Consider the following 12,110-nt stretch of genomic DNA (forward strand, 5'->3'; position numbering starts at 1 on the left):
GGATGATTCAGTGAATTAGGAAGAAGAGTTGGTGTTTATATGCTGACTTTCTCTACCTTTTTAAAGGAGAATCAAACCAACTTACAATCGCCTTCCCTTCCTCTCCCCACAACAGACACCTTGTGAGGTGGGGCTGAGAGGGTTCTGAGAGAGCTGTGACTAGCCCAAGGTCACCCAGCTGGCTTCAAGTGTAGGAGTGGGGGGGAAACCAACCCGGCTCACCAGAGTAGAATCCGCCACTCGTGTAGGAGTGAGGAATGAAACCTAGGTCTCCAGGGAGCAAGTCCTATTGAACTCAAGACAATTTTCTTCGGAGTATACAAGTTTAAGATTGCACATCCAGAGCGGTATGAGATTCAATTTGAGCAAGTATAAAGTGATGCATATTGAGGCAAAAAATCCCAACATTACACATACACTAATGGGATCTGTGCTGGCAGTGACAGACCAAGAAAGGGATATTGGGGTGGTAGTGGATCGCTTTTTGAAGATGTCAATCCAGTGTGGGGCTGCTGTGAAAAAGGCAAATTCCACTCTGGCCATAATTAGACAAGGAATGGAGAATAAAACTGCTGCTGTCATACTGCCCTTGCACAAATCTATGGTGAAACCACACTTGGAATACTGTGTACAGTTCTGGTTACCACCCCTAAAAATAATCAGGGGACAAGAGCAACTGCCCTATGAGGAGCGGTTAAAATGCTTAGGGCTGTTTAGCTTGGAAAGAAGGTGGTTAAGGGAAGACATGATTGAGGTCTGTATAAAATTATGCATGATATGGAGTGGACAGGGAGAAGCTTTTCTCCCTCTCATAATACTAGAATGTGGGGTCATCTGCTGAAGCTGGAGGGAGAGAGATTCAAAACAGATAAAAGGAAGTATTTCTTCACACAATGCATAGTTAAATTGTGGATCTCCCTGCCCCAGGATGTGTTGATGGCTGCCAACTTGGAAGGCTTTAAGAGGGGAGTGGACATGTTCATGGAGGAGAGGGCTATTCATGGCTACTAGTAAAAATGGATACTAGCCATGATGTATACCTATTATCTCCAGGATCAGAGGAGCATACCTATTATATTAGGTGCTGTGGAACACAAGCAGGACAATGCTTCTGTTGTCTTGTTTGTGGGCTTCCTAGAGGCCCCTGGTTGGCCACTGTGTGAACAGACTGCTGGACTTGATGGACCTTGGTCTGATCCAGCAGGGCCTTTCTTATGTTCTTATGGTATGTGCATGTAGCTCCTGAACAAGGCTGTCAGGGAAGTGGGGGGGATTCCCTGGGTCTGTGTCTATCTGGTTTTCCAAATTCCCAGCTTTCTTCTTGTGATTTTTTAAGTAAGCCCCTAGCCTTTTCCACCGCAGAGATATGTCTGTACCATTATATCTCTGCAACAGGGACTAAAAACTTAATTTTTAAAAAGATGAAAACTGGGAATTTAGAGAACATGGTACACATATTTGTTATATAAAATTATATCAATATAATGATAATCTAGTGCCAATTGTAAAGAAATTTAAAGCCTCCTGTGGTGGGGGAGGAAGTGGTGATGTAGGGACCATCTCCAATAAATAGCTACCACTCACACAGTAAGCCATCCAGGCTTTACTGTGGTCTTTCGCAAAACTTTGAAGCAAAGCAGATTTGAGAAAGACTGGAGAAAAGCCCACAACATCCTGAGTGGTATTGCAAAGGCACCATGATGCTCAGGGACAGGGACGGTTGGGGGGGAGCTTCCCAACTCCATTGAAGCCAAGGCAGAAAAGCCCTGAGGAAGTCATCAGAGGCTGGATACTTTACTACAGTGAGGCTGAGGCAAACACTTGACCATCCTGAGATGCTGCTAAGCCCACCAACCAAGCCAGCATTAGAGCAAGGCAAGACCCCTCCCCCACCACCACGCCAACCTTCTTTTCAAATCTGGGTCTCCTTTTTTTTCATCCTCCTCCTGGCTGGGAAGTTAAAACATACTAAATAGTAGAACAGCAAACCTCTGTTAATATTATGAAGTCAAGTTAATATTTCCCAACGATCTACCAACGTAACAAAAGGGTGGTTTCCCCCCCTCTACCCTTTACATGTATTATGATCTGTATTAATCTATATTCGTGGTTATAAATGTGGAATAATAAATGTGACTTTCTGGATTAAACAACACAAACAAATATTGTAGCTTAAGTATGTGGCTATGATTTAGGTTGGTTTTAATCGATCTTGTTTTAGACTTAGTTGAAGCATATATGAAATCTAGTTAGAATTACTTCCCCCACATAATTAGAAGAGACTTAATTACATTTCAAACACTGTTCAAGCTATGTTTTTTATTATTATGGTACTGGTGGGACATCTGATATTTATCGTGTGACATGAAGCTTAACTGACTTAATCTTTTTAAAAGAAACATCACTAAAATCAATCTCTGTGATCCCAGCACTTTTTATTCTATGGAGGATGCTATCAACTTTTCCCATCTCCCCAACCTTCCCTCCACAGTATCTTTATATTGTTGTGCACTTGCTTTTTTGTCTTGGTGAGTAGAAATATGTGAAAGTATTTTTTTCCAGTTTAGTACTTTTTGAAAAAGACAGATGCCTCGCTTCATGCAGTGGGGCTTATTTCCAGGTAATTCATGTCTTGTATGTTTTTAATTCATAGTGAAGGCCAGTATTCTGGAGACGTTCCTTGGCTTTCTGATTTTGCTGGCTGATGTTTTGTTTTGCATTGCCTTATTGCAATCTGCGCAACGTAAACCCTAAATTTAGTAAAATCTATCCTTTAAGAAATTTAGTGAAATCCTTTAAGAATTCTGTCCCTTTTTCTTTACGGCTTTTGACCTAGCAAACAAGTCTTATTCTATTCATAGTATCAGAAAACCAAGGGGTTTGCTTTGTGACGCTGTTTGGTGGGTATGAGGAGGGGACACAGAGGCACTAGGACCGGGGGGGGGGGATTTCTCCACGCTGGAAACGTGGTTCCCTCCGCGCTTCTGGAGGGAAACGTCCCCCAGTGGCTAGGAATAGGGGTTGCCAGCTCCTGGTTGGGGCATTCCTGGAGATCTGGGGGTGGAGCCTGTGGGAGGCGGAGTTTGGGGAGGGACCTCAGCAGGGTATGTGTGAGATTCTTAAGGGCTTACTGCTACCATTCAGAGGGAGTGGATCGTTGATCCTGGTCTATTGAAAATAAAGCTGGACTCACACACGCGCACAAAAAGACACAAGACGTTTGTCTTGGTAATAAACAAGATTTACTCTAAACTCAGGGTAAAGGGAAATCACTGGGAGCAAAACAAATAATCCTTCCTACATTCTAGGTTTCCTATGCTTGCCGGGAGCCTCTGGCAGGCGCTAAGCTTACTCACGAGTAGGCATTCTTAAAGGGCGAGAAAGCCTCTCCAGCCTAGCAGGCTGGCTTCCAAAAAAGAGTAGTAGGGAACTGAATTACTTTCACTTCCAAACAAAGGATATCGAAAGCAGTTAAACATGCAAATTGTCGTATACGTGACCACCAGGCACGATTGCAATGGCCACCATACTGACCATTTGGTCAGTTACAATATTAACCCTTAACTGTCTGACATGTAGCAAAGCTCGCTAGAGGCCACCCCTCCAAGCAGGCACGATTGTTTCCTGGGGTCTTGGCCGGCTGGAGTTCAATTGCAAGAGCAGGAGATCTCCAGGTGCCACCTGGAGGTGGGCAACCCCAGCTAGGAGGCACCCTCGGCAATCAACCGCGACCGCTCCTGGCGGGGGAAAGCCCCGGCCGCGCGTCCCTTCGGCGCTTGCGAGAGCGAAGCGGGCGGCGGGAAACGGGGCGTCCCGGGCTGGAGAGGCGCCTCGGAGGGCGGAGCCAAGGCTCCAGGGGGCGGAGCTGAGGAAGCCACGCGGCTCTCTCTTCTCGTAAAGGGACCCGCGAGCGGAGCTGGCTGCAAACCTTTTGACCTGCTTTGCCTGAGACCCGCTGCCCCGGTTTCCCCAGCAGCAGGGGCTTGGCCGCGCTTGCCCCAAACTGTTCCCCCCCCCCCGCACACGCACACACACACACACACACATATATTCTAGCTGTATCTGAAGAAGTGAGCTGTGGCTCACGAAAGCTCACGCCCTGCCAGAAAATATCTTTGTTAGTCTTTAAGGTGCTCCTGGACTCTGGCCCTTTTCTACTACTGCAGACAGACTAACACGGCGACTCACTGTGGAGCACAATAATGCACGGGGGTGTGTGGACTGGGCTCCCTCCCCCGCTAAAGCTGCTATTGGGGGGGGGGGTTAAGGCTCAGGGAGAGATCCCAGAGAGGAGGAGGCCATTAAAAGCTGCAATGATGGCATGGTTTTTGTTTTTTTCCGGGAAAGAGATGAAATTACCCTTTCAATGACACCGAAGGTGGTGTCTTTCTTTAGTTATCTGAAGAAGTGAGCTGTGGCTCACGAAAGCTCCTACCCTGCCAGAAAATATTTTGGTTAGTCTTTCAGGTGCTCCTGGACTCCTGCCCTTTTCTACTACTGCAGACAGACTAGCACGGCGACCCACTGTGAATTATCTTCATGGAAGGCACCACATTTAGCCGTACAGAATGGAAATCCATCAACCTTGTGAAGACTAATGCTTGTCTGAATTCACTCTCCTCTACTTAGATGGATTCACATTCTAGCTGTATCTGAAGAAGTGAGCCTCCTCACCACCATCCTCACCCTCGCCGTTGCTGTGGGCATCCTGGGCAACCTCCGGGTGATACTGTCCATCTACCAGAACAAGAAGCTGAGGACAGCAGGTAATGGCGTTGCTGGCCAGGGGGACCTCTGCCTGGGGTCTTCTCCCCCTCTTGTAGGGTCTACTCAGAAGTAAGTCCCATTTTGCTCAGTGGTGCTCACTCCCACGAAAGGGTTTGAGGGCTGCGGACCTAAATTCTTGTGCCACCAATTGGGACTCACCGTTTGCATTCTTCTTCCAGGCAACGCTGCCTGCCATTTCTTTATAGTTGCTCATAAGGGCCGCAGAGTTTCGCTTTAGGTAGGCAGGGGACCTGAATCTCCCTGGTCTGATTTCCTCAACATTACCACACTAGCTCTTATTTCTCACTGCAATCTTTTGTGAAAGATTAGAAGAACTGCCTGATTAGAGAATGTGCCTCAGGTTATCCAAGAGATTTCTGTGACACACTCCCCCTCCAGCTGCTGACAGTCACTGTTGATAGTCCTGGGATTTGTCTGGCCTCCAAGATGGTTCCTTTATCAGTTGTATTTCAGAAGTCAACCTTTTCATCTTAAAAAGCTTAACAGCTAACCACAGCAAACAAACAAAAGCAACAAAAAGGTACCTGTAGAATATAAGTATTGATAACTCCTCATCATAATTGCTTGTTTATAACTCCCATTACCTTTAATGTTCCTCTTTTAATTCCAGGGAATGCCTTTGTGGTCAGCCTGGCTATTGCAGACTTGCTGGCCGCTTTGTACCCCTTCCCATTGGCTCTGATAGCCATTTTCCATGATGGCTGGGTGATGGGAGGCTTCCATTGCCAGGCGAGCGGCTTCCTGATAAGCATGAGTGTCATAAGCTCCGTCTTCAACATTACTGGCATCGCCATTAACCGCTATTACCACATCTGCCACAGCCTAAGATCTGACAGACTTTGCTCCTACCACAACACATTCTTCTACTTGGGGCTAGTTTGGGCCCTTACCTTGCTGGCGATCATGCCAAACCTCTTTGTGGAATCCATAAGGTATGATCCATGAGTGTATTCTTGTACGTTTTCCCAATCTGTCAGCCCCCTTTACACCATAGCGGTGGTGGTCATCCAGGTGCTCCAGGTGCGGCGGAGAGTCAAGCCAGGTGTCCAACCCAGAATCAAGCCTCATGACTTCGGGAACTTCCTGACCATGCTTGTAGTTTTTGTGCTCTTTGCTATCTGCTGGGCACCACTAAACCTCATTGCCTTTGCAGTTGCCCTGAAACCAACATTGGATTCCTCCATACCCAAACGGCTCTTCACAGGGAGTTATTTCATGGCGTACTTTAACAGCTGCCTGAATTCTGTGATTTATGGAGCGCTGAATCACAATTTCAGAAAGGAGTACAAGAGAATCATGCTCGCTCTATGCCAACCACCAGCCTTTAGCGTTGGCTGAAAAATCCAAATGGGATGAGAAGATTGGCTTTGATGTCATACTGCAGGACAAAGTTTACAGAAGTATTTGCTGCAACCGGAAGAGCCTATAATTCTGCATACATTTTCCTCAAAAAGAACCTGAAGGGGGCAGCTGTGGATCATTCTCTGTGAGTACAGTGAGGTTGACCTAGCAGGCGAAGGCTTAATTCTCACAGCGAACACTCTCTTGTTGGTAAAATGACATTGTTCATGTTTAATGGGAGCTCCATGTTCAGAGCTCGTATAGTTGTGAATGCCAGTGGCTGGGGAGGGCAACAACGGGTGTGGGGGGCTTTGGGCGTCCATAGGCCTTCTTTTAGGGCTTATAGGAGCATCTGTTTGGCCGCTGTGGGAAACATGGTGCTTGACTAGCTAGATCACTGGTCTGATCTAGCAGGGCTTTTATGTTTGTTAATAGAGCTGAACCAAGCAACAAAGTTACGTTATGAGTTCAATGGATTGTTCAAGCCTCTCAGAGTTCTCTTATTCCCACTGAGTTTGATATGGTTTAGTAGCAGCCATCTGACTGAATGAGGGCTTTTTGGTTAATGAACCTTGGTTGGGAGAAATCTCCTTGCAGGGTTTTCTCTCTGTGAATATTGGCACCCAATGGGCTGAAATCACAGTGGATCTGGTTTTCCCAGGTGTATTGCAAACATAGATCAACTTTGTAGCCTTGGGGAGATGGCATCATCTAACATGGCAACACTGACCTGTGCATAGTCTTTAAAAGTGTATGCATAAGGTTTTCGTTGAGGGTACAACCGTGTGCACACAGCAATGTGCTGTTTTGTGTGAATGAAATGAGGCAAGTTACTCTGCAGAAAATATTAACTGTCTTCTTGAAATGCAAAATTGTTTGGCCTGTGGAGCATGCACGTAAATGTGGATGTACGCCATGTGAAGAGAATGTGACAACGCTAGATATAAAAGGCAGTATACAACTTCTTGGTTAGACAGGACTTTGGGGGCCCACACACTGGGAATGCTCAATATGCATAAAGGACAGAGAAGCTACACTCTGTCTTCCAGTTGCAGCTTCATGGAATGAGGGAACCAGTCCCTCAGTGGTAGAGCATCTGCTTGGCATCTCCATTTAAAGGGACTAGGCAGGTAGGTGATGTGAAAGACCTCTGCCTGAGACCCTAGAGAGCTGCTGCCGGTCTGAGTAGACAATACTGACTTCGATGGACCAAAGGTCTGATTCAGTATAAGGCAGCTTCATGTGTTCATGGGAGTGCTGACTTTTTGGGGGGGACATCAGAGCAAAATCATTGGCTTTAACACAGTCTCAAGCTACATCTTAAAATGACACCCCCATTGGGGTACATTTTTTAATTTTCTCATTGAAATGTTTCTGCTTCAACTGTCCCCCCGCCCCCTATGCACTGTACAGAACTCAGCTTGGAGGGAGATTATACAGAAATACTTATATGTACATGAAAAATCTGCCTATCAGGAGGAAGAGAGAATCTTCCTTCCTATCAACCCTGTTCACATTAATCCCCTTCATCTATCCATTGAATGCAGTGAAAGGCACTAAGTCCAATACCTCATTAATTCAGGTTGCTTTCCTTACAGTATTTGGAGGCAGTGGGTTTTCACAAGTGGGCTCTTGTGCAAATCTTTATGAGGAAGACAAAGGCCTGTAGATTCTAGCTGATGTTAATTGTACTCTCGGGACTGGTCAGGAGGACTGGCAGGGGACCAAGATAGATGAGTGGGGGGGGGAGAGGGGGAGGGAGAGAGAGAGACAGAGAGAGACAGAGAGAGAGAGACAGAGAGAGACTGCTCCAGAGAGAGACTGCTCCATTACACCAGAATGGACAGGCAGAATCTGTGAGACTGGCAGGAGGAGGAGATGAGGTAGCAGAACTAGCCATGCTGTCTCTGGGCACTGACCCAAAGGACAGGTCATCGACAGCTCCTCCTTCCAGCTGTGCTGCAGAATTATTGTTCTGGCCTGGAGTTACTAGTATGAACTAAACACAATTTGCAGTACCTACCTAGGATAGCAGCATAATTTTCCACACACAATTGAGGCAGCAGTTATGTCATTTAGGGAACATTTGAGAAAGACAGAAAATGTGCTGTAGAGAGAATGATGCCCAGATACTACTGCTTCTCCAGCAGCCGGAAATCACTCAAGAGTCCTAGTATCCAATGTGGTATAGTGGTTAAGAGCAGTGGTTTGGAGCGGTGGGGTCTGATCTAGAGAACCGGGTTTAATTCCCCATTCCTCCACAACAGTGGCGGAGACTAATCTGGTGAACTGGAACACATGAAGCCAGCTGGGTGACCTTGGGCTAGTCACAGCTCTCTCAGCCCCACCTACCTCACAGGGTGTCTGTTGTGGGGAGGGGAAGGGAAGGTGATTGTAAGCCGGTTTGAGTCTCCCTTAAGTGGTAGAGAAAGTCCAACTCTTCTTCTTCTAGTCATGTTGCACTCTGCTCTTGAAGAAAAATAATGGTCAAATGTGTGTGTGTACAGTGCCATCAAGTCGCAGCCGATTTACAGTGACCCCTTGTGGGGTTTTCAAGGCAAGAGACTAACAGAGGTGGTTTGCCATTGCCTTCCTCTGCATTGCAACCCTGCTATTCTTTGGCGGTCTCCCAGCTTGGAAATCTGGTGCTGAAGTAGGCCTAGTTTTCACAAACAGCAAATGAGGCAGTGAAACAGGATGGCAATAATACATCAGAGCAGGATAAATATATCACATTTTCATGCAAAATATAACTAGAATGAGTAATCCATTGACAGACTTTAAAAGCCACATAAGAACAACACAACACACTTAAAATGAAATCATAAAAACTCTGTCAAAGTAAAAAACATACTTTATTGAGTAAGCTAACCAATAAAAGAACATGATTTGGGTACAAGCACCATCACACACCAAGATAGCTCTTCCCACTAGGTAGGTGCAGTAGCAAAGTGCATGCTCGCAATATATACAGACTGAGGTACAAATAAAAATACATCGACTGATTCAAGATAAATAGACACACCTTTTTTTGTCCAAAGCTATCCCATCTAGAAACATTATTTTGATGGACTAATTTTATTAATTTCCTTTATCGTCTTGCTAAAATTTGTTTGACTGTGATTCTGCGATATTAAAAACAAAACTGCTGGAACTCTTGTAGGAGTGTTGACAATTCTGTCTTCTAGTTAACCACATAGAAAGGCCCAGTGCTCCCAATCCAGAGTAATAGGGTTTTAAATTAACCCTAAAAACTGGATTTGCACAAGGAACAGAGACTTCCTCTCATGATCTTCTGTGGGGAGAGCAGCAAGTGTGTGTGCATCAAACTACCAGTGTTTGGTTCATGCTGGAGCCACTGCTGGAAACCTGGTCAACAAGTCTCTTCCCACAAAACTCTGAGGAAGACCCTAGCTGCAACCTGAATTTTTCTACACGGAGACTGCAAAACTGCAGCCATTTTTAAAAAAATAAATAATATCCAAGCACATATTTGGTTGAAAATGCCCTTTTATCCATTGTCAAAGTAAAACAAACACACAATAATAACCCTAATAACATAGTCTGCACTTGTAAAAACGGACTAACACTCAACTAGAGAGTCTATTTTAAAATTATCTGGTGACAGTTGCCTAGAAATAGTAAAAGGTATTTGCAAGCTCCTGTCTCATCATTCTCCAGCAAAATGCTGCAGATAACGCATCTAGGGCAAATTCATGGGATTCAGCTTGTCTATAAAGCTGAACTATTATTAGTGTTTCATGCTGCTAAGATATCGTTTATTTCTACAGTACCTTTGGTGGAAGTAAGCAGGACAAGTCCTATCCCACATACCCCCAAAGACTGATGCATACCTGGGAACACCCACAAAACTACACAGATTAAATCATCCCCATCACCAATAGTGCATGTTAAACTAGAAATAAGCCTGCTACTATATATGTTACTTTTGCCCATTAGGAAGGGATGCTAAAGCAGTTAATTGTTTAGTAATCAAGAACCATTGCTATGTTCACTGAAAGGAATACTTCTAGAGTTAAATCAGAATAAATATTTTAAAGAACCCCTTACAATGACAGATTATCTGAAGAAGTGAGCTGTGACGAAAGCTCATACCCTGCCTGAAATTTTTTTAAGTCTTTAAGGTCCTACTGGACTCTTGCTCTTTTCTACTGCTAGACAGACTAATAAAGCTATCCATCATGATCTAATGACAGATTGAGACAAATACAGACTTGTAGCAACAAACTTTTGCTTCTAAATGCTATGGCAGCAAATACATAGACTCTATTAGTGGCATGAATACCTTATGGAAGGCTAGACTGTTTACACTGATACCTTCCAGTAATACAAGGCAGTATAACCAGGCTTCTTCCTGGTGGAAATTCTATGGAACTCAAGAGAACACAGTTCCAATCTCCAAAATGCCATGACCACCATTCTCCTGTAGTTTACATTTAAAAGTGCATGCTTGTTTCCCCCCTATGGCACTGAGATGAGCTCTAGAGCAGGGGTGGGGAACATCAGGCCCGGGGGCCGTTTAAGGCCCGCAAAACCATTTGCTCTGGTCTTTCGTGGGTCTTGGCAGATCTCTAGCTCAGAAGAATCCAAGAGTGGTGATCTGCCCCTCCTAGGACAGGAATAGCCTCTATTCAAGGCAGATGTGAGTTTGTTTTGCCGAGAAAAGGAACCTTTCCCCCCCCCCCCTTGCAGAAGAGTCGTTCGCTATGGATCTGCTAGGACCGCCCAAGATGCCACTGGCTGGATGCCTGCCTACTTGCCTGCACCGGGGGGGGGGGGGAATGTCCTCTGGGGCAGCTGCCTGCTTGGGGTTTGGTCAGCCAATTTTTAAGTTGATAATTTTGTATGGCTCCCGAATGATGTTATAAATATCTAAATACCCCTCGGCAGAAAAAAGGTTCCCCACCCCTGCTCTAGAGCAACACGAAGGCAAAGCAAGTTCTACAAAGGACTGTTTCATCATTTTGCCATTCTTGTTTCTTACATCCATTTCTTTTAAGAAATGTAATACTGTCCTGCAACAAACAGGTGCAAGTTCTTGCAACAACTCCTCAGTATATAATGGCTGTCTTCAATTTCTCTCTTCCATAGAAAAGAGAGAAATTATTCACGGCCACAGATTTCACTTGCATTCCCACCACTGTACTGAGAGACTTCAGAAAGCTAAGCCTGCTGACTGTGGCAAAGCTATTCTAATAAGCAGTATCAAAGATCTTCTGTAAAACAAGGTTCAACCTAAATGCCAACTCATAAAAGTTACTAATATACAACCTTCTTGTGCAAATATATCACTGAGCCGACATCACTGTAATCTCACTTAAAATGTGTGCAAAGGTTATAAAAACTAAAATCTAAGCACTACAGGACCTAATTTCTACCTATTTATATAGAAGGACTCTGCTTTGATGACATCCATATTGAAGTTCTGGACTCAATGGCCAAATTGTTAATGGGTTGAATCCAGACTGAACTGACAATTTCCACTGATTCCCCATTCCCACTGCAGAACCTCCCCTTCATGTTGTTCCTCAGAGTCTATCCTGCAAGAACAGCATTTGATGGAGATTAGTGAGCTGTAGTTGGAGTGGGAAGCAGGTAATTCCACTCCAGTAACTGAGTGTTTCAGCATGACAATGTTTCAACACAAACAAGATTATGTGCTGAATTTGCTTTGTTTTACACTTACGTGCCTGGAACCTCCTGTCTCCCACACCATACAGGTAGAGATGGGGGAAAGTAGTTGTGAGTTTCCTGCATTGTGCAGGGGGTTGGACTAGATGACCCTAGAGGTTCCTTCCAATTTTGTGTTTCTATGATTCTACGAGCACTTCAAGTATAAACTGTACTGAAAATACAGCAACCTAAGGAGCACTTTGGAGCATAAGAAGAGATGGAAGATTTTGCATCCTGCAACTGACCATCCCCGGCTGTGAATACACGGCTGCAAATTTACTTCTCTT

At 44.9% G+C, this 12,110-nt stretch overlaps 1 protein-coding gene across 1 annotated transcript; it reads left to right on the forward strand.

Moving 5' to 3' along the window:
• The first annotated feature begins 1,697 nt into the window (after positions 1-1,697).
• On the forward strand, positions 1,698-6,980 carry LOC130475723 (melatonin receptor type 1A-like). Its single transcript, XM_056847565.1, is given in 4 exon segments — positions 1,698-1,719; positions 4,647-4,766; positions 5,399-6,097; positions 6,955-6,980. Coding segments are annotated over 4 exon segments (867 nt in total).
• Positions 6,981-12,110: the final 5,130 nt, after the last annotated feature.

This window comes from Euleptes europaea, chromosome 1, assembly GCF_029931775.1.
Source record: "Euleptes europaea isolate rEulEur1 chromosome 1, rEulEur1.hap1, whole genome shotgun sequence".
Taxonomy (NCBI): domain Eukaryota; kingdom Metazoa; phylum Chordata; class Lepidosauria; order Squamata; family Sphaerodactylidae; genus Euleptes; species Euleptes europaea.